General features: G+C 37.3%; 1 protein-coding gene across 3 annotated transcripts in view; it reads right to left on the bottom strand.

Annotated features, from left to right (window-relative positions):
- Positions 1-20,484, bottom strand: part of Hmgcll1 (3-hydroxymethyl-3-methylglutaryl-CoA lyase like 1) — a 130,404-nt gene that overhangs the window by 72,131 nt on the left and 37,789 nt on the right. For all 3 annotated transcript variants that reach the window (XM_027411131.2, XM_035444484.1, XM_035444485.1), the window contains exons 2-3: positions 13,453-13,533; positions 13,143-13,250 (exon numbers count right to left, since the gene is read on the bottom strand). In XM_027411131.2, the coding sequence (XP_027266932.1) occupies positions 13,143-13,250; positions 13,453-13,533 (189 nt within the window). The remainder of the gene's footprint in view (positions 1-13,142; positions 13,251-13,452; positions 13,534-20,484) is intronic.

Genomic DNA, 20,484 nt, shown 5'->3' with positions numbered 1-20,484 from the left:
GTAGTACTCCGTTGTGTAAATATACCACATTTTTCTCTATCCATTCTTCAGTTGAGGGGCATCTAGGTTGCTTCCAGGTTCTGGCTATTACAAATAATGCTGCTATGAACATCGTTGAACAGATGTCCTTATTGTATGAATGTGCTTCTTTTGGGTATATGCCTAGGAGTGGAATTGCTGGATCTTGTGGTAGACTGATTTCCATTTTCCTGAGGAATCTCCATACTGATTTCCAAAGTGGCTGTACGAGTTGGCATTCCCACCAGCAGTGGAGGAGTGTTCCCTTTCTCCACATCCAATCCAACATAAGCTATCATTGGTGTTTTTGATATTAGCCATTCTAACAGGAGTAAGATGGTATCTCAGAGTTGTTTTGATTTGCATTTCCCTGCTGGCTAAGGATGTTGAACACTTTCTTATGTGCCTTTCAGCCATTTTAGATTCTTCTATTGAGAATTGTCTATTTAGTTCTGTACCCCATTTTTTAATTGGATTGTTTGGTGTTTTGGAGACTCCCTTCTTGAGTTCTTTGTATATTTTGGATATCAGCCCTCTGTCAGATGTGGGGTTGGTGATTATTGTTTCCCAGTCTGTGGGCTACCGTTTTGTCTTACTGACTGTGTCCTTAGCCTTACAGAAGTTATGGGTCCAAGGTTCCCTTCTGGTAGATGCAAACAGTCCCAACACTCTGATGTCTGTCCTCTTCTCCTGGAAGAAGGCAGGACTGTTACCGGGGCCTTGGCAGTCTCTGGGTGTGCTGGAGCCTGCTGGCAGAGTTTGGATCCTGTGAGCAGACCTCTGGCATCAGATGCCCCCAACTAGGGCACGGGAACCCCCATGCAACTTTTTATGTGGGTTCTGGGGATACAAACTCAGGTTTTCATGCTTGCACTATAGGCATTTTGCCTTCTGTTGTATATCACAAACCTCCTTCACACAGCAAGTTTTAAGGTCAAACATTCAAATACAATACAATACAAATGTATAGTTATTCAATACATGCTAAAGAATAATTATAGGAAGTTTAAAATGATTGTTTTCAATATTTAACTCTCAGGTTTCTGTACAAGCAAAAACCTTTGTGTACACCATAAAAAACAGTAAGTGTGCATCTGAGTGAAAGTATTTCAGGTGGTGTTCCTTGGTATGAAAGGTGGGATGACAGACATAGCAAAGTGGGCATCTTATGTGTTTACTACCAAGGCTGTGGTGAAGTTGCACAATGTCACACATACAAGAGCATCTGGAGACATCTTAGTTTCTCGTGTGTTTGACTTTGAGTTACTTTGAATTCTGTGTCCTTAAGAGCATTTTGCTGTTGCCATGTTTTTTGTTTGTTTGTTTGTTTTTACTATCCCCACATTCAGTTATACAGCTCCACATAGGCTTATGAAATACAGTTAAAGAATCTGTGATCTAAATCAATATAAACCTTTGAAATTTGCATTACACTTAGTTGGTAACATATTTCTGTCATCTTTAGTAGCATTGTGAACATTAGGAATATACTCCAAATGTGTGTAAATTTCACACAAAGATGCAATCCCGAATTAAAAATGGGATAGCCAACCAGAACTAGGGAAATGGCCAAGGAGAAGTCATGGAAAGAAGATGTAAGATCTGATTTACCCACGTCAAGTTCAAAACATGTGATCAATCCATATGGGGGTTGGTTTATCTGGCCTTATTTCATGTGGTTTCTGTAAAAATTTTAATCCTATGGAAAAATGGTTGATTAACCAAGGCTTCAGCTTGAAGGTAGGGTAGGAAGTGATGTCTACCCAACAAACTAAGGTACCATAAGCTTGCTTACATGAAACAGAGATGGCACCCTGAGAACTTACTCACAAATTGAATAGTGAGGATATTTTAGTACTTCCCTGATAATACCTTACTGAAATTATGATGACAATATAAGTAAAATTCAAAGAAAACCAAGAATATATATATATATATACATATATATATATATATATATGCTATTCTATAATGCATTCAAGTAATACAAATTAAGGATTAAATGTCATTAACATCTCTATATTCTTATGTTTGGGTTCCTATGTGTGAATACAAAGCCCCAAACTTTGCAGCTTGGTGGAACTCAGATTTTCTATACTCTTCAAGAACACAATAGCAAATATTCTCGTTTTAAAAATATGAACATAGAACAGAATATAAAATTTAAATTTTTATTTTACCTTGTATTAGAATGGGGAATCTATAATTGAGCCAATCCTGTAGGTTCTGGATAAGCATAATGTTTGGAACCAAAAATACAAAATAATTGAAGAGAAATAAATATTGTGTGTGGGACCTGGTATATGAAAGTTTATATGAATATTATACAGAGAATATAAGGTTTTTTTCCAACTTTTTGTCAATGTCACATGTGCACACAATGCACTGTGGTTACAGTTACCTCCCATTAACATCCTCCATCCCCTTCTCACTAAGCCATTCTTCTCAACTGGCCCCTCCTCTTCTTCTGTCTCCTCTACTCTAGCTCTCTTCCTTTCATACTCTCATGTGTCCCTTTGCCCACACTATTCCTTTCCTTCTTGCTTCTTCAGGCCCTAGGAAAACAGCCAAAGCTGTTGTTTGTTCATGACTGCAATGGCCATGTCATATCCAGAAGATGGCATTTCACTGTACTCTCTCTACCCTTTGGTGCCTACAGTCCTTCCACCAGCTCTTCTGCAAAATTCCCCAGGTCCCACAGGGTTGGCAAAGGTCTTCTGCTTGGGGCCAATCACTCCGCAGTCACTTATTCTCAACACTTCAGGCAGTTATGGGTCCCTTCTTGGACAGGTGTCCATTGCTGGAAAAGCTGCCATGGCCGAGGCTGAGTGGTGCACTAGCCCATGGTATAAACATTCATATTTAGAGGGCAACTTTCCTGCATGTGCATTTGCCAAGACAGTGGGAGTAAATTGCCATATAGGTCCTGTGACCAACCATATGTTTTTGATTATGTCTTGAATGTCAGGCCTAAATTCCTCCCCGACTAAGCAGGCCTCATATCCAACTAGGAGGCAGTTGATTATCCCCAAAACATTCATGTCACTATTGTACCAAGGATCACAAAGATGTGATGGGCAGATCTGTATCGTAGCATGCAAGGTCTATGGAGTGGGACTCATACACAACCAACAAGTAGTTGGCAATCCCCCAAAACATTCATGTCACTGTGGTGAGATACCAGTACCCACATCTATCCACACGGTTCAATATTGTAGCTTGCACCATCTAAATCTAAATAATTCCTCTCCTCCAAAAACCTGCATAGCACCTCCTGTCACAAAGAAAATATTAAAAAAATATTGTCACACAAAAAGGCAATTAATGCAGGAGCACTGAAGGAAAACATTCTGTAAAATCATCTCTGACATTCATCTCAGACTTCAAATATATTATCATATTTAATTTACAGATAATTGTCATATTTTTAAAGTTTACATTTCTGTGATGATATTAGTTATTTTCATCATTAGAAATTAACATTTTGTTGCCATACCTAAATAGAATCTGGCATCACAATAATTTCTATGGAAGAGGGTCCACCAGTTTTATACTCTCAGGAGGGAGGCTCCTTACCAGCAGGTGCTGTTTATTCTTAGTATGTCCATAGCATTTCTAGGTATATCTAGTTCTTAATTCTCTTAACATACTACCTTAAATTTTCCAGGAAACAGACTTATACATGTGGACATAGAACTATTCTTTCTCCCTGCTCACCAGTATCTTGAAGTATTTGCTTTTGTCTACCATCAGGACAGAACAGTATTCAGATCTTATTGAAATAAAAGCAAATAATGCTGGGAGTTATTGTTTAGAGTCTCTTCTGGCCATGTCTGCCAGTGCTATTTTCTGTTACAGGGATATAGTGAGAAAGACAGACAGATAAGGAAACATGCAGTTTCTTCAACACATGCCATAGATTAGTGGAAAAGCATAAATGATGTGGTTTCAGACCCTATAACTCAAAACTCAATATGAATAGTAATTCCTCTTAAAGGTAACATTTGGAAACTTGGTAATGAGAAAAAAATGACACTGGAGTGCTTCCTGAAAATCCTGGGTGAAAGTGCTGAAGGCAGCTATGAATAGCATTATAGCCTGAGTCTTATAACCATGTCCCATTCATATACGCCTAGCACAAACCTCATCTATCTTAGCCTCAGTAGCACAGAGGAAACCTTGGTCTGCTTAAAGAAGTAAGACACTCTTAATAAATCACAGCCTTACAATAACAAACACAGGAAATCTCTGGAAAATTGAACATCCTTTTTTTTTCTGCCCAATACCCTGCTTGGCTGCCAAAGCTAAAACGGTCTGACACCAATCTCACAAAACTCAGGTCCAGAAGCCTTAAAACTAATTTAGTCTGGTGTATAATTTCCTGTCCTTCCTTGCTCAACTTTACCTTTCTATGCGGAGGTCCTTTATAATGTCATCTATTGGGTGGAATACTCATGTGCCTCAAAAGCTTCTACCACAGCTACCCCTCCTCTTTCTTGTGAAGACAAGAGATTCTAATCATAATCTACTGACATCCACAAATATCCATTGCTATATTATAAGACGAATACCACCTATAGGAATAGATGTGTGGGTTAAAAACTGTAACACTAATATCTTGGAAGGAAGGAATGAAAGTCATTTTTTATTCAATAGCATTTACCAGTTCAGAAAATAAACATAGCAATTATACATTCGTTATTCTTTATTAGGATCAATGCCTTTGTAACCACCTTCTTTCTCTCCCCATATTAAAAATAATATGTTCCCAACATCATTCTGAAGTAGGGGCAAGAAATGCCAAAGCTCCCAGTATACTTTTCTTTCTGTGCCTATACAATTGTGTTGCTTCTTATGTATTACGCCTTTTTATATATTAATAACATTGCCATCGTTGTTATTTCTCTTACATGGAAGCATAAGGTATTTTTTAAAATAGTGGAGTAAATTGCTTTCAGTGTGTTTTGTTAGTAGAATTTTATACTCTTAACACTTTAAACCTACAACACCGTGGAGAGCTGCAGCAGTGAGGATAAGCCTGGGTTACTGAGTTACTAACTCACTGCTAAGCAGACATTATCCAGAAGAAAAGGCTATGACAAAAGTAAGGTCTTATAGAAAGCATTGCTGTCACTTGTAAACTTGAGGCTTGGGTTTAATATGGATGCTGGAGGTTTTTGTTTTAGTAAACAGTGAAAGTGGACCTTCTAAGGATGTCAACTCAGCTTGCCCAATGGCAACCTGCTCAGCATATGCTAGCTATGTGTGTCAATCCAGATTATAACTCATTTATACATACTCGCCTGATTTTAAAATCTCTTTGTGTGTTTTCATTTTCCAAGCAATTGTATCCCCCAATCCACTTTAACATTGTAATTACAGTGTTATGCCTACACTGTTTATTCACTTTTGAGTCTAACCAAGAGCTCTATATAGTTTTTAATACAGAAAATAAAAGCATTAAATGGTAGAAATAGAGAAATGAAAATGCCTTGCCACATCATATTGGAAATGAGTAAAATTCAGGTCTCAGATTTTCTTCTTCTTCATTACAAAGTACAAGTTAAACAACAGACATAATGGTATCCCCAAAGTACTTGGAGCCTGGAGATATGGGAAAGAGGTGTGTGTGTGTGTGTGTGTGTGTGTGTGTGTGTGTGTGTGATTTACAACTTTCTGTCTTTACACCATAAGCAGATACAATATAAGTTGAATCAACTAAGATTAGTAGTATTAATGCTGGTGCATAATTACCATGAATTTACTTCAACATATTTGTATTTCAAAGAATATATGCATATAACCTACAGTCTTTTTCAGTGTCAAATTTGAAACTTTCTAGAACAGTTCTTAAATTAACAGCATTTTCTGAGTAATACATTAACAATAAAAAACCTTAGATCCATTACTCTTATAGAACATTCTGTTATTCTAAAAAGTTTTCAACACAATCACCTCAATTGCTATGAATTTATTACAATATACCAGAAGTGCCCAAGTTCCTTTTTCTACTGAGTCTCTTGACCACATTCTGTGTCTCCCACACCTCACTACACCAAGGAGGCTAAGTCTGTAGACTTCCCAAAGGAGAACAATCAGCAAAATACCCAGAGTAATTCCAAAAATTCCAAAAAGGCAATTTAAAAAGCCAAGAAATATTTCTGAGACAAAAATATACCTCTACTTGGTTTTTGTCTTATGTAATATGTACAGAACTCTAAGATGTCAGTACATTAAAGATGATTTTAGAATAACAAATTTTAAGACAAAAAACTCAAAAAACTGAATATAAGATGAGGTACCATGGTTTATTATAATATTTCATATTGAAAACTTTTATACACTTAAAGACAAAGAAAACCTAATTTGTTAATGGAAAGCTAACCAATCAAACTTATTATATCATTGGAAAACAGAACACATACATTTCTGAGTATAGATTTTAGAGTCCAGGAAGGAAGAAGCTAAAATAAAATTATATTATGCCTTCAGCTTGAACATTTAAAGATCTCAACAATAACACTGTTAGAATTGTATCAGCTTTGCTATTCCTTTGTCATAGTAGGAAAAGTACATCTTAGAGAAGAAATTACTGTTTAATGCTATGTAATAGAATATAGTGTTACTAACATGATTTTTCAATTTTTATTGAAGATTATTGTAATCAAGCTCAAGAACAGAAAAATAGTGCCTACTATGACAACTCTGTCTAATTTTGTTGATATTTTCATATCTTTCTGAGATGGAGTTTAAAGATCTGTGAATAAGTTTTAAGCAGTTGTTTGCCTTAGAGTGCACTGAAGTTAATCACTGATTTCAACACACACACACACACACACACACACACACACACACACACACACACACCTGGCCACTTCTGACAGAGGAATACAGAAATCTATGTCATCACTCTAAATAAAGACGTGATGACACCCACGAATACAGAAATAAACACTGGTACAGGATAGAAAGTAAATTCACAGTACACCACTCAGTAGCTACCATAATATTCATCTTTTCCTTCAAATACGATCTTTTCCTTCAAAAGGAAAAATGGCATATTTGGATAAGCATTTTAATAGAACAACTTAAAGTAAAAAACAGCTTTTTATGATAATTAAATAACACTAAATACCTAATTACTATGTTTTGGTTTTTGGAGTACATTGGCTTTAGATGTGAAAAGAGGTTTTACTCCCCCTTGCTTCCCTTAAAAATTAGATTCTGCAATCATAGAAAGTTAAACTAAGTCATGCTGAGTATGTCATAGCCCACACAAGACGATCCACAGAGATGTTGGAGTGATTCTCAGATGAGTGATCCTCAGCCTTTGTTCGCTCCTTTCTTGCTTGGGCTGTTCATTCAGACACAGATATAGGGAAGTGTAAGATTCTTGCTCAAAAGATGTGGCTATGAAGGTCATGCCTGCAATGTGCCTTCCCTGTGTGGTATCTCCCTTAACCTAAGCATATGAGTGAGCAGTAGATGGGCTGTGGAGGCAGCTTGCTGTCTTCTCATTTTGCAAGTTGTCATCAAGTCAACAAGCTTTCCTTCACATATCTACTTAGTTATTTCTTAAGGCAAAACAATTTTAGAAGGAAACGTGTGATGTGAAAATTAACAGCCCAGTCCGTACCATGCCAGGGCTAATGTATGCATTCTTTTAAGTTTCAGGGTTTCAGATCAGACTTTGTTCCTCTGTTGACTGCCTTTATTTTTTAATCATTAGTATGAAAATGAAAATACTTAAATTATTTCTAGATCAGGTTTAAAAACAACTGTGACACTTGAAAAAAATGATGATCCCAATGACATTTCCTTTCTCACTTTTATCTTCCAGAAACTCACACTTCCATTAAAAAATAAAAAAGTGGCATCTTTCTTCCTTTTTTGAAACTTGATGGGCTTTGTACCAGTCTCAATTAACAGGTTATGCCAATCAATGCTATACAAATTACAAGCTCAACTATAAAATGCCTATCACTTGTGTACTTGCTAAGCATCATCTTAGATAGCGAAAAGGACCACACTGGGAGGACCTCATGGAGAGTTCTGAGAACACTTAAAAGATGAGTAGTGGCCAGCCAGTCCCTTGAGCCTGAGCCACTTGGGTCCTCAAGTTCTGCTCTAAGCACCATCTACTCTGCCTTTCTACTGGTGCCTAATAAGTCTCTGGAATGCCTAATGGAGTCTTAACTGAATTGCTTAAGATTAAAAGACACCAGCAAAACCAAATATTATTATTATTTTAAGTCACTAAACTTATGGAATATTTCTTATGCACACAATGAAAACCTGTCTGATTCAGCTTTGAATACATGCATGCAGAAACATTTGCACACACAATATGCCATAGGGTACACATTAAGTGAAAGAAAACATATTGGCTCCATTAAGGCACTCTACTGGGTCTGTGGTTTGTGTATTAAATACTAGAAACAGAATGAGAGGGCAAAAGGCATCTATTGTTTTCAATTTTCTTGAAGGGCTAGCATCACACCTTTCTAGGTAAAGGTGCTCCTGGAACACCAGGAAATGGGAGCTAAGATCACCAGAATTCTCATAGCACAATTTCTTACATTTAATCTCAATAGCCATGTAATATCATTTATAGTATATCAATTAGCATCTTCACTCCTACCCACAGGCAAATAGTGACCATACTGAATTATTTGACAATTAAGAAAACAAATACACTTGTCTAAGGTGAGGAACAAAACAGTATAGTCATTTTAGACTCTGCTTCTAAGGAAAATGTATCATTGGATCTTTTCATGGCAATCTTTTTGTTTTGTTATGTTTGTTGAGACAGGGTTTCTCTGTGTAGCTTTGGAGTCTATCCTGGAGACCAGGCTGGCCTCGAACTCACAGAGATCTGCCTGCCTCTGCCTCCTGAGTGCTGGGATTAAAGGCATGCACCACCAACGCCAGTTCATGGCAATCTTTTTGAGGAAGTGTGATTAATGTGAATACCTGGGATGCCAGTTTAGAGGGAAAAATAATACTATCCCAGTGGATATTCTTGGAGTTTGAAATGTTTGGTTCCTAAAGCTGTTTGAAGTCATTAAATGGATCTATCTTTATTGCAAAAACTTTTCTAATAGCTACAGAGTATGATGATTATGGAGAATTACAGGTCACAATGTGGCTTTGACTTCCATATCAGCGTCTAACAGCACAATGCTAAGCACAGACGTTTGTGATCCATGTAATTGAATTGTCCATGGAAACTTGGGGTTAAGCATTTCTTCCCTGTAGGTTGCCAGTCTATGCTCTGAGGTAACACCAGGACTCCTGGGTAAAACTAAGGATTTGGAGGGTAATAGAATAACACCAGGAAACAGGAAGGTGTGTGGCCTTGGTTAATTTGTCCAAGATTCCCTTTGTGGAAATGACAGGCACAAGTATATAGTAGACCAAAAGTAGGGTAGATACCCTTTTATTGAAATCATCCAGAGGCATTTCTCTTGCCTGAACATATTACTATGTCTCATAACCTAGCAATTTGGAGGCACCCTGCCTCCTCTCCCTCCCTCCATCCCCCACTATGTCTCTCATCTCCACAAAATTATTCACTCCCTACCATCTACACACCATAAAAAGAACAGAGCCACAAAGACCAAGACAGATAAGATACAAAAGATGTGGTCTCTTACATTTCATAAGTGCAAATTTAAACTTGATATGTCAATCTAGTGAACATACTTCATTTCAATAAAGAATGAACTATCCTCCATGGTAGAATGAGTGTATAGAAAGGTTACAGAGATCTTGTCAATATGTACCTTGACCCTGCTTTTAAGTGTTAGAGTGACTTGTAAAAAATAATGCTACAGTATTCTATGTACAATTTTTCTACTCTCATAAAGAAAAATGCACTTCTATCCCTTCCAGGAAGACGTTTTAGCCATTTATTCCAATAGTAAAAGCTTCATAAGGGACAAATAGTATTTATAACTGATCTGTTTCATATGATATATATAGATAGTGTTCCACACCTAATTTATTCTTATTTTCAAAATAGCATTCATTTTAACCATTCATATAAACAAAAATATTTACAGATCAAAAGAGAAAGTCAATGACTAAAACAAAGATTTAGTTCACTTTAAAAATTGTGATAGTTACAATAACTTAAATAGCTTACTATTAACAAACACATTCCGAAGTTCAGAAAATCTGTTTTTAATGTGTTTTCTTTCTCATGCTATTGTGTGTTCCATCTAAGTGAGGGGCTACCTGAACTAATTCCAAATGTTCTTACATTACATGTCACTCTAAGAAAATCTTTTTCCAGATAAGTTATAAAGAACATGTATTTCTTATGGCAGGCATTTTATCATCTGTGATCATTTAAATTATAGGTATAGGATCCTGTTTTATATGGCACCCTGCTACCATGGAACTTTTCTTTAAGCTATTTGAGTTAGACAGCTTCTGCCAAACAAAACAGTAGGAGGGAAACTGTAAAAAAAAAAGCTTTAAAATGCTAAAAAAAGAAATAAGTGAACAAGCAGCAATCTAAACATAAACTGGAGAACTATTCCCACGACCTTCGTCTGATACAGAATTGGCTCCAGGAAAACACAGAACTCACAGAATACCAAGAGGGGCCTCAGGCATTGTCTTCAGAAGGAGAAATCACTTCAGACAACATATAAGGAGCTGCTATACCAAAATTCATTGTATGCCAATCTCAGACATTATTTAAAGGTCTCAATTCCATGATGTTCTTCTAAAATGAGAATGAAAGAATTTGAAAGGAAAAGTTTTCAAATGTAAGGTCAGGAAAATCTAAAGCAGCTACACAATGATTGCCAAACTATAAAAGAGGGGGTAATCGTATGGCTGCCTTTAGATAAACATTTGATGTATAGTATAAAGTAAGGCAAGGCTAGTGCCACTTTGAAAGATGAAATTTGTGATATTTGTCTTTGATTCAGGCACACTGCTCTTTTGTGGCTATATGATTTATTTAAATCACTTTTTTCTTTAGATGCATGTAACCAGATGAGGCTTAAAATGAACACATATTAATAGAGTTGTGATGGAAAATATTATTGAACACTATTCAGGAGATAGGCCCTGTGATCATATACACACATGGACCATTGATGTGTCTGACCCTCTGTGGCTACCCACAACCATACTGTACTGTGGACATCTGTGCTGAGATTTCTAAGGTTCAGAGAGGTTAAATCACTTACTCAAATGCATTGCACACTCTGGGTAAGGGCACAAATCTAGAACCATATCTCCTCAACACAGATATCCTCGGGGGCTATGTGAAACAATTCAGTCACTTACTCAATATTACTTAGAGCTTAAAATAGGCTCATTAATTTTCAGTAGGCTAATACAAAATTCAACTCAGGACCAAACACAGAATAAAACTTGTCACTTTATATTCCCATCATGTGTATTTATTTAAGCCAGGGCAGGAAGCAAGATCCAATTCCTATTTATAGGAAGACTGTATTTCTCTTTCTTTCATCCATATTTTCTCGTCATTAGCTATAAGAGAGTAAGTGTGGCCTTTTAGAAATTGTTCTAGCTTTATTCTTTCTGATGTCTCTGTGAGCATCATAGGTGAGTCTAAAGGACAGTCTATCAATCAATGTCTATTATCACATAACAGTAGTAGCATGAAGCCAGGGGCAATATCATATGGGGAGAAGAATATTTTGCATGTAACTTTTTAAATCACTGAAACACTTTATAAGCTTTTGTTTGTTTGTGTTTTGCTGTGGAATGAATGTTTGCACCAAACGGTCCAAATTTCCATGTGTTAGTGCTAACATGATCATATTTGGAATGGAGTACTCTAAACAGTACCTACATCATCATGACAGAGTCCCAACAATGGAATAATGCTCTTGTAAGAGGAGACAGGAAACAATTCTCGTCCTTACTCTTCTGTCTGCCATATGAAGATACCATGTAAAGACGGATATGTGAAAACTAGAAGGCAATACTTCACATAAAATAGAATTGTTAGCATCCTGATCCCAGGTGTCCCAGAGTCTAGAATAGATCTCTGGCATCTGATCTGCCTTGATATTCCATTACTTGATATTCCATTACTGTAGCCATAACTAAGCAAGACAGTAACTGATTAGGCATAAAAAGCAACCCCTTGGAGAATCAAGCACAAAATTAAGAATCTTGTTATGTATGAGAGTGTATGAGAGCAGTGAGGGATAAGGTGAGCGTGGGTTTGAATACAATGAGTTTAAAATGTCAATTTCACATTGACATTGAAGTCTATCAGAAAAGTAAGCCTCTTATTCCTCAGTGAAGTGACTACTGGCATAAGAAACACGGTGAAGGGAGAAAGCTTAGGCAGGTAAGAACATGAAAACCTGTGTATCAAGAAAAATCAAACGTTAGCAAGCATGAAAAGGTGTCACAGATAAAGGAAACAGAATGATATGAAATCAGCTGAATAAAGAGAACAGAGAATGATGATGATTATGGGAATGGGTTCAAAAGTAACCAGTGACATGATGTACAGGGAAGAAAGTTGGGGATCAAGGTGCTGTACAGATACTGGGTTAGGAAGGATGAACCTATCTATACTAATCATTAATTACTAGTTATGCCTCCAAAACTCTAATCAAGTCTCAGGATTGATGAGTTTTGTTAAATATCTGAAATTCTGGATAAAGCTACGGCATCATTTTTAATGAGGAGCTTGTAAATGATTTACCCCTTCTTTTGTGTGTTTCCCACTTTACCTGTCAGTAAACATAAGGGATAGAGGAAGCAAGTGCAAAATCAGCTTTACATCACTCATCTGTTAATGTGAAGTTCTATCCCACTTGAAGATACTCAGGGTGCTTAAAAATGTCATTTATAAATGGTGAATCCAAGGCAGGCCCCAAAGTTGCTATTTAAAAGCTTTAACCTATATTTGTCATTTTGGATCATCTGCTAATATAGTTACATGTTATTTTTTAAATTGCTTAATATTATATTAATTCTTAGAGAACTTTAAGATTCATATATCAATGGTTTTCTAAATCCTATCAGATATAAACCAATAATTTATAATATATAGCGATTATGTCAATTGCATTCCTAAACTTAAACATGTTAAATTATATAACTATGAATTAGAATACCTGTGGTACCCATCTGGAAGACACAAAACTTGTTACTTCTATTACAGACAAGCCAGTTTGGGAAAGTTGATTGATGAATTCAATTTTTATATCTGTAGGAACTATAACCTAAAAAAATTCATAAAACATATTGTATGAGTGAACTGCATTAAACCTATTGAAGCACAAAATATTACTTCCAAATTGAAAGAAACTACAATATGATTTCAAAATTAAGGTAGCAACTATACATAAATATTGTTTAAAATATAAAATCTACAAACCATTAAAGTTTTAAGGAATTCACTATGTAAAGATAATATAAACCCACCTTTTCATTCTGCAATCCATCCCTAGGTCCAACTTCTACTATTTTCACATATTCAGGGAGTCCAGATAACTGGGATACTTCCTGAAATGCAAGGCACGAGTATAAGAAAAAGAAATTACTTGGATTTCCCACTCTATTTGTAGTGGTTGGAATAAAAATATCCCTCACAGGCTTGGACATTGAAACACTTGGACCCCAATTACTGGTGCTGTTTTGGAGGTTTAGGAGACATAACCTTGCTGGAGGTATTTGTTACTAAAGGCTGGCTTTGGGGATTCATCATCTTGCTCAACATTCAGTTCTATCTCTTTGTCTCATTTCCTGGCCCCATTCCTGTTGCTTGCTGTCGTACATCATGATGGAATACTAACCATCTAACATCTGTAATATACCTTGGTTATGGTGTTTTATTGTAACAATAAAAGGGGTAACTAGTATTAGATACCAGAGAGTGGGATATTGCTGTAAAGAACCTGGCCATTGGTTTTGTTGCTGTGTTTGAGGAATGTGGAAGACTTTGGAACATGGCACTAGAAAAGTGGCAGAGATGAAAGCATTATTCTAGTAGGAGCGTAAAAGACAGTGCTGAGGGCAGAACAAATTGTAGATGCCTGGCTCAAGAGGTTTTAGAGGGAAGCAAAGACCTTTAACAGCAACTGGGCTAGAGGCCATTTGTGTGATATTTTGGCAAAGAATCTGGCTGCCTTTTGCCTCTGTACTAAGATGTTAACTGAGGTTAAATTGAAAAGTAATGGGCTAACCTTTTGTTAGAGGAAATTTCAAAATACTATAACATTTAATCCATGCCATGACTGATACTGATAATGTATATACAGGTCTACAATGAAATGAGAACAAGTGGGGCAGAAAGAAACACAAAATGTAAAGTTTGGAGAGAAAAGGAGCACTAATGGTGTAAGAAAACCTGGGCCTTTTCTGAAAGCAACTGAATTAAAAATTCTGCTGCTAATGTGATTCAAGGGGCCAAGGGCCATCCCAAGCTGGCAGCCTAACTTGGCAGCGTTGTGCACATGGTTTTGGCTTTGGAGAAATAAAGGATGAAAAAATGAAGAGGTCTTGGATTCTTCCCCTGTGGTTTCAGAGAACCACTGAGGCCAGGCAATACATGGAGGGGAGTCCCTTCATGGAGGTCTTTGGAGAGCCATGTACTTTGAGAGGCCACTGCATGGAGTTCACTGCATGAAAGTAAAGCCTGAGTTGCAATGAAGACCCTAAAATATTGGAGATTCTAGAGCCATGCCATATCTGCCAAAATCAACAGCCAACAATGAGTGGAACTATCCCAAAAGACACGCATGTTTCAGGCAACCAAGCCTGAAGAGCAGAACTGTCCAAGCCATTAGACACCAGACATGGAGCTACAAGATTTGCAAGGTTTTGGTCTTGCTTTGATCCAGTATTTCCTAACTATGACCTCATTCTTCCATTCCGTGTCATTGTATGTTTGGAGTATGTGATATGCTTTGTAATTTAACTGGGGATTATAAGTAAGACACTGTCTTGAGTCTCAGAAGAAACTTTGGATTCTTGAACATTATTATACTGTAAAAGACTATAGGGACTTTTGGCATTGGACTAAATGAACTTGAACTATGATACAGTCATGAATCCATGGTGGTCAGGGAGTGAAAAGTCATGGTTTAAATAGAAATGTTCCCCACTGGCTTGGGTATTTGAACACTTTGTCCCTGTTGGTGGTGATGTTTAAGAAAGTTTAGATGTGACCTTGTTGGAGAAAGTATGTCACTAAGGACAGGCTTTGTGAATGTGTGTCCAGTTTGCTCTCTTTGTTTCTTGCTTGTAACTGAGGATATGAGCTTTCAGCTTCCTGTTCCTGTCTCCATGCCTGCTTCTTGCTGCTAGGTTTTCCACCATGATGGACTCTTCCACCATTTGGAATGGTAAGTCTGAAGAAACTCTTCCTTCTATTAGTTTCCTTGACTATGATGTTTTATCACGGCAATAGAAGAGTAATTAATGCACTAGTTCATCTTTAAAGTTAAATAATAACACTCAAATAAATTCTCCCTTCACAAAGTTAAACAGTAAGAAATCAATAGGATACAATCCTGATATATCATTTATACTATTTGCAACATTGAAATAACTCTTTTATTATAACTTCATAATAGGTGTTATTATTGAAATTCCAAAAGTTAATTTCTTTTGAATAACTCAATTCCATTATATAGATCATAGGAAAGTATTCATCTAATAGACATTAATAGCCACAATAAAGAATTCAAAGTAATCCAAAGTGTGTGGAAGAAACAGCATAAAAAAGTTAAACACCAAAAGAGCAAATAAATTAATTAATTAATCAATATGTGGCAAAAGAACTTAACACTTCTCAGGTTGGACATTGGTGGCGCACACCTTTAATCCCAGCACTCAAGAGGCAGAGGCAGGCAGATCTCTGTGAGTTCAAGGCCAGCCTGGTCTACAGAACAAGTTCTAGGACAGGCTCCAAAGCAATACAGAGAAACCCTGTCTTGAAAAACAAAACAAGAAAGAGAAAGGGAGAAGAGAAGGGGAGAGGAGGACATGAGGGAACATGAAGACTGAATCAAGGAAAAATGTGGGAGAGCAAAAAAAGAGATACCATAATAGAGGGAGCCATTGTAGGTCTAAAGAGAAATCTGGCACTAGGGAAATGTCCAGAGATCTACAAGGATGACCCCAACTAAGAATCTAAGCAATAGTGGAGAGGCTACGTTAGATGCCCTTCCCCTATATGAGATTGCTGACTTCCTGAATTGTCATCCTAGAGCCTTCATGCAATAGCTGATGGAAGTGGAAGCAGACACCCTCAGCTAAGCACTGAGGCTAACTCCTGGAATCCAGTTGCAGAAAGGAAGGAGTGATGAGCAAAGGTGTCAAGACCAGGCTGGAAAAACCCACAGAAACAGCTGACCTGAACAAGGGGGAGCTCATGGACCCTAGACTGGGAAACCAGCATAGAACCTACCCAGACCCCCTGAATGTGGGTGTCAGCTAGGAGGCCTGGGGAGTCTATGGGGCCTCTAGTAGTGGATCAGTATTTATCACTAGTGTACGAATGGACTTTGGGAGCATATTCCATATAGAGGGATAGTCTCTCAGCCTAGACACTATGGAACACATGGGAGTGCCTAAGTCCTGCTCCAAATTATGTGACAGACTTTGAAGATCCCCCATGGAAGGCCTCAGCCTCCATGGGGAGCAGAAAGGGGATGGGATGGGAGTCCGTGGGGGGCAGGGGAGGGAGAGGGACCTAGGATTTACATGTAAAACAAGATTGTTTCTAATTTAAATTTTTAAAAAGTATTTAAAAACAAAACAAAAATAAAATAAAAAATAAAAACAAACAAAAAAAGAACTTAACACTTCTCAAAGTCAGAAGCACAATGTTCAATAAACATAAGAAAAAAACTGCCCAGCAATCTTAACAAACTTAACCACAGGGGAAAGTCTAATTAAAACTGCACCACAGTTCCATCTTACCTGAGTCAGAATGACTGTCAAGATGAAAACAAGTTTGGGCATGGATGAACGAAAATAAGAAACATTTATGTGCTGTTTGTTGGAATGTAAGTTAATCCAGACACTATGGAAAGAGTATAGTGGTTTATTAAAAAGCTAAACATATAACGATCACATGGTGTGGCTAAACTACTCCTGAAATCATATCCAAATGAAGGAGTGCCAACTCACAATATAAACACCTACGTAGCCATGCATATTGTAGCTGACACTATTTAGAACAGTCAAGTCAGAAAATCAGTCTAGGTGCCCATCAACAGATGGATGGATATAGAAAATGTGATTGGGTATTTTATCTATCCATAAAGAAAAACAATGCTATTTTCAGGAAAATAGATGGAAATGTCTGTCACCATGCTATGCCAAATAAAAGTTTCACCAAGATAAATATCATTTTTCCTTTTGAACTTACTTGGGGTGGATAAAAATGATGATACTATGAGAGAGATTGAAGATGAAGAGAAGGAGGAATAAAGAAAAGATAATGAATATATGAAGAGACTAATCCAAACACATTATATACATGTACAGAAATGCTATGACATAATAAAGGGAGACATTTTAGGTTTACAGAGAAATCAGGCACTAGGGAAATGTCTGGAGATCTCAAATATTACACCAGCTAGCAATCTAAGCAACAGAGGAGAGGCTTCCTTAAATGCCCTCCCCTGATAATGAGATTGATGACTGACTTATATGCCACCTGATAGCCCTCATCCAGCAGCTGGTGGAAGTAGAAGCAGACACCCACAACTAATCACTGAACTGAACTGGAATCCAGTTGCAGAAAAGGACGAGTGATAAGCAAAGGGGTCCAGACCAGGCTGGTGAAACCCACTGAAACAGCTAACCTGAACATCGGAGAACTCTTGGTCCCCAGACTGATAGCTGGGATACCACCATGGGACTGATCCAAACCCTAGGAACGTGGGTTTCAGTGAGGAAACACTGGAAATCTATGGGACCTCCTGTAGTAGTTCAGTACTTATCCCTAGCATAGATGTGGAGTTTGGAAGCCCATTCCACATAGAGGAATACTCCCCGAGCCAAGACACACGGGGGTGGGCCTAGGCCCTATATCAAAGGATATGATAGATTCTGATTACACCCTATGGAAGGCCTCACCCTCCAGGGGGAGCAGAAATGATATGTGATAGGTAGGGTTTTATTAAATTAAATATTTAATAAAAATATTTATTAAATATTTTACATATTTAATGATATGTGGGGGGGTTGAGGAGGAGGGGAGGGTGAGGGAACTGGGATTGACATGAAAAATAATCTTGTTTCTAATTCAAATTTAAAAAATCTGAAAAATACAACTTTTTCTGTTACCAAAAAAAGAAAAGAAATGCTATGACAAATCCATTGCATTGTACAGTTAGTATGTATTACTTTAAAAATATATTATTGTAGTAACAGACTTCTACCACAAAGGGTCAAGCAAGAAGCCACTACTATCCCCTGAATTTGAATGTAGGTTCACGATTTTGACTAGTACACAGACAAATGAGGCTAGAGAAAAAGGAAAGAATACCATTTGCTTCTTTTCCTCTGCATACATCACAGCTCCTAACAAATGCTACTTACTGCCATCCACTCTCCAAACAGGACCCAAAGCTCCTAACTGCCTAGCCTGACCTACTTTTTTTCCTCTGTAGCTGAGACAGAGAATGATTTGGAATCTGGAATCTCTGGTCCTATGGACTTAGTTTAGAAGATGTACTAGATGTATTAATTATCATATTAGATAATTAGATAATAATTATTAAGATGTATTAATAAGCATATTAGAAGATCTAAGTATGCTTAATTAAAAGGTTAATGTTAAAGAAGAAAAAAATTAGGCTTTACAAATTCCATATAAAGCTTAAATGAGACATGTTACATATTTCAAAAAATGCAAGTATTATAACTTGGTATTTCTGAGCTGAGTTAGCTAATTCATCATGTCTTCAAATGAGGAGGTATACTCAACTTAGACACTCTGAACCTGTATTTCTAAGTATTTTGGTTTTTGTCAAATAGAGTACACTCACATTGACCAACTTATACAGTGGATCTGTCCTTGGGATAACACATGTATTCACAATACAAGTGGCATTTTTAAATTATTTGACAATTTCGTATGTGAATACACTATAATTAGATCATTTCCACCCCTTCTCCTCATCACCTCTTCTGCTGTAATTATTTTTGTTATACACACATATCTAACAAATGTGCATATATACATACAACCTTCTGGCTCAATTAGTGTAGCCCACATGTACAAATATCTGCAGCTGACCATGCTGAATAGGGGGTTCTTCTATGAAGAAAACTGATTCTCCCTCAGCATCCACTGATAGCTTGCAGCCTTGTGAAATTTTGTTCCACCCAGGTTGGCATGTTGACTGGTACAGTTATTGCAGGTCTTCTGTAGGTGACAGTAGTAACGTTTAGATTTAATGGATACAACATCCTTGTCATGTCCAGAACATAGTATATCATAGTAGTCATCCAATACTCAGCCTCTAACAATTATTATGTTCCTTCAAAGTCATTTGAGCTTTAAGCGTAGAGGTTGTGCTATTGATGTCCCACTTGGGGGCTGGACATCACAGTCACTCATTCTCTGCCTTTTGACTAGATATGGATTTCTGTAATAGTCTCTGCCTTATCTAGAAAGAAGCATCTTTTATGCAGGGTGTGGGGTGCACCTACCTACAGCCATGAGTATGAGAATTGAGAATGTAGTGAGAGCCTATAGTGGTTTGGCAAAGTGACAAGAATCAGTTCTTCTCTAGGGTCTATGACTTCTCCAGCCAGTAGTTCTCTGTTAGGTTTACAGTAGCATGAATAAGTTCCCTCTATTGAGCAGGCCTTGATTCAATTAAACAGCTTTGGTTACCCCAGGATACAAACGCCACTATTACGCCATTGGGAATACCCTTCCAGACCAGTTAAAGTGACTATTTTTATAGGCCCTAGTGTCTGTCTGTCTGTGTCTGTCTGTCTGTCTGTCTGTCTGTCTCTCTCTCTCTCTCTCTCTCTCTCTCTCTCTCTCTCTCTCTCTCTCTCTCTCTCTCTGTGTGTGTGTGTGTGTGTGTATGTATGTATGTGTGTGTGTGTGTGTGTGTGTCTGTGTGTCTGTGTGTGTACATGCGTGTAGCAGGGAAGTAAGTTCACTGCCATATTTGCATCCAAAGTTGTGACTGGCTTGGTTAGCACTCTGCTAATTTCCTGAAAGAATCCATATGATTCCTGATACATTTCTAACAGACTTCTTTGACAGTTTCTGTGAAACTATAATTAATTAACAAAAACTACCAAAGAAGGAAAAGAATTCTCATTTCTGCATCTTCTTCTCTGGTGAGGCATGGAATTAACTTAGAAGGGTGGGGGCTGAGAGGGTAGCAGAGATAGATACTGAGCTTTGGGTTCGGTTCTGGATGACAATACTGAAATCATGCCTAATGATGGAATGGTTATAATTTGATGAAGAAG

Source organism: Cricetulus griseus, chromosome 4, assembly GCF_003668045.3.
Source record: "Cricetulus griseus strain 17A/GY chromosome 4, alternate assembly CriGri-PICRH-1.0, whole genome shotgun sequence".
In the NCBI taxonomy this organism is placed as follows: domain Eukaryota; kingdom Metazoa; phylum Chordata; class Mammalia; order Rodentia; family Cricetidae; genus Cricetulus; species Cricetulus griseus.
Note: the sequence above shows the minus strand (reverse complement) of the source record. Positions and strands in the feature narration are given on the sequence as shown.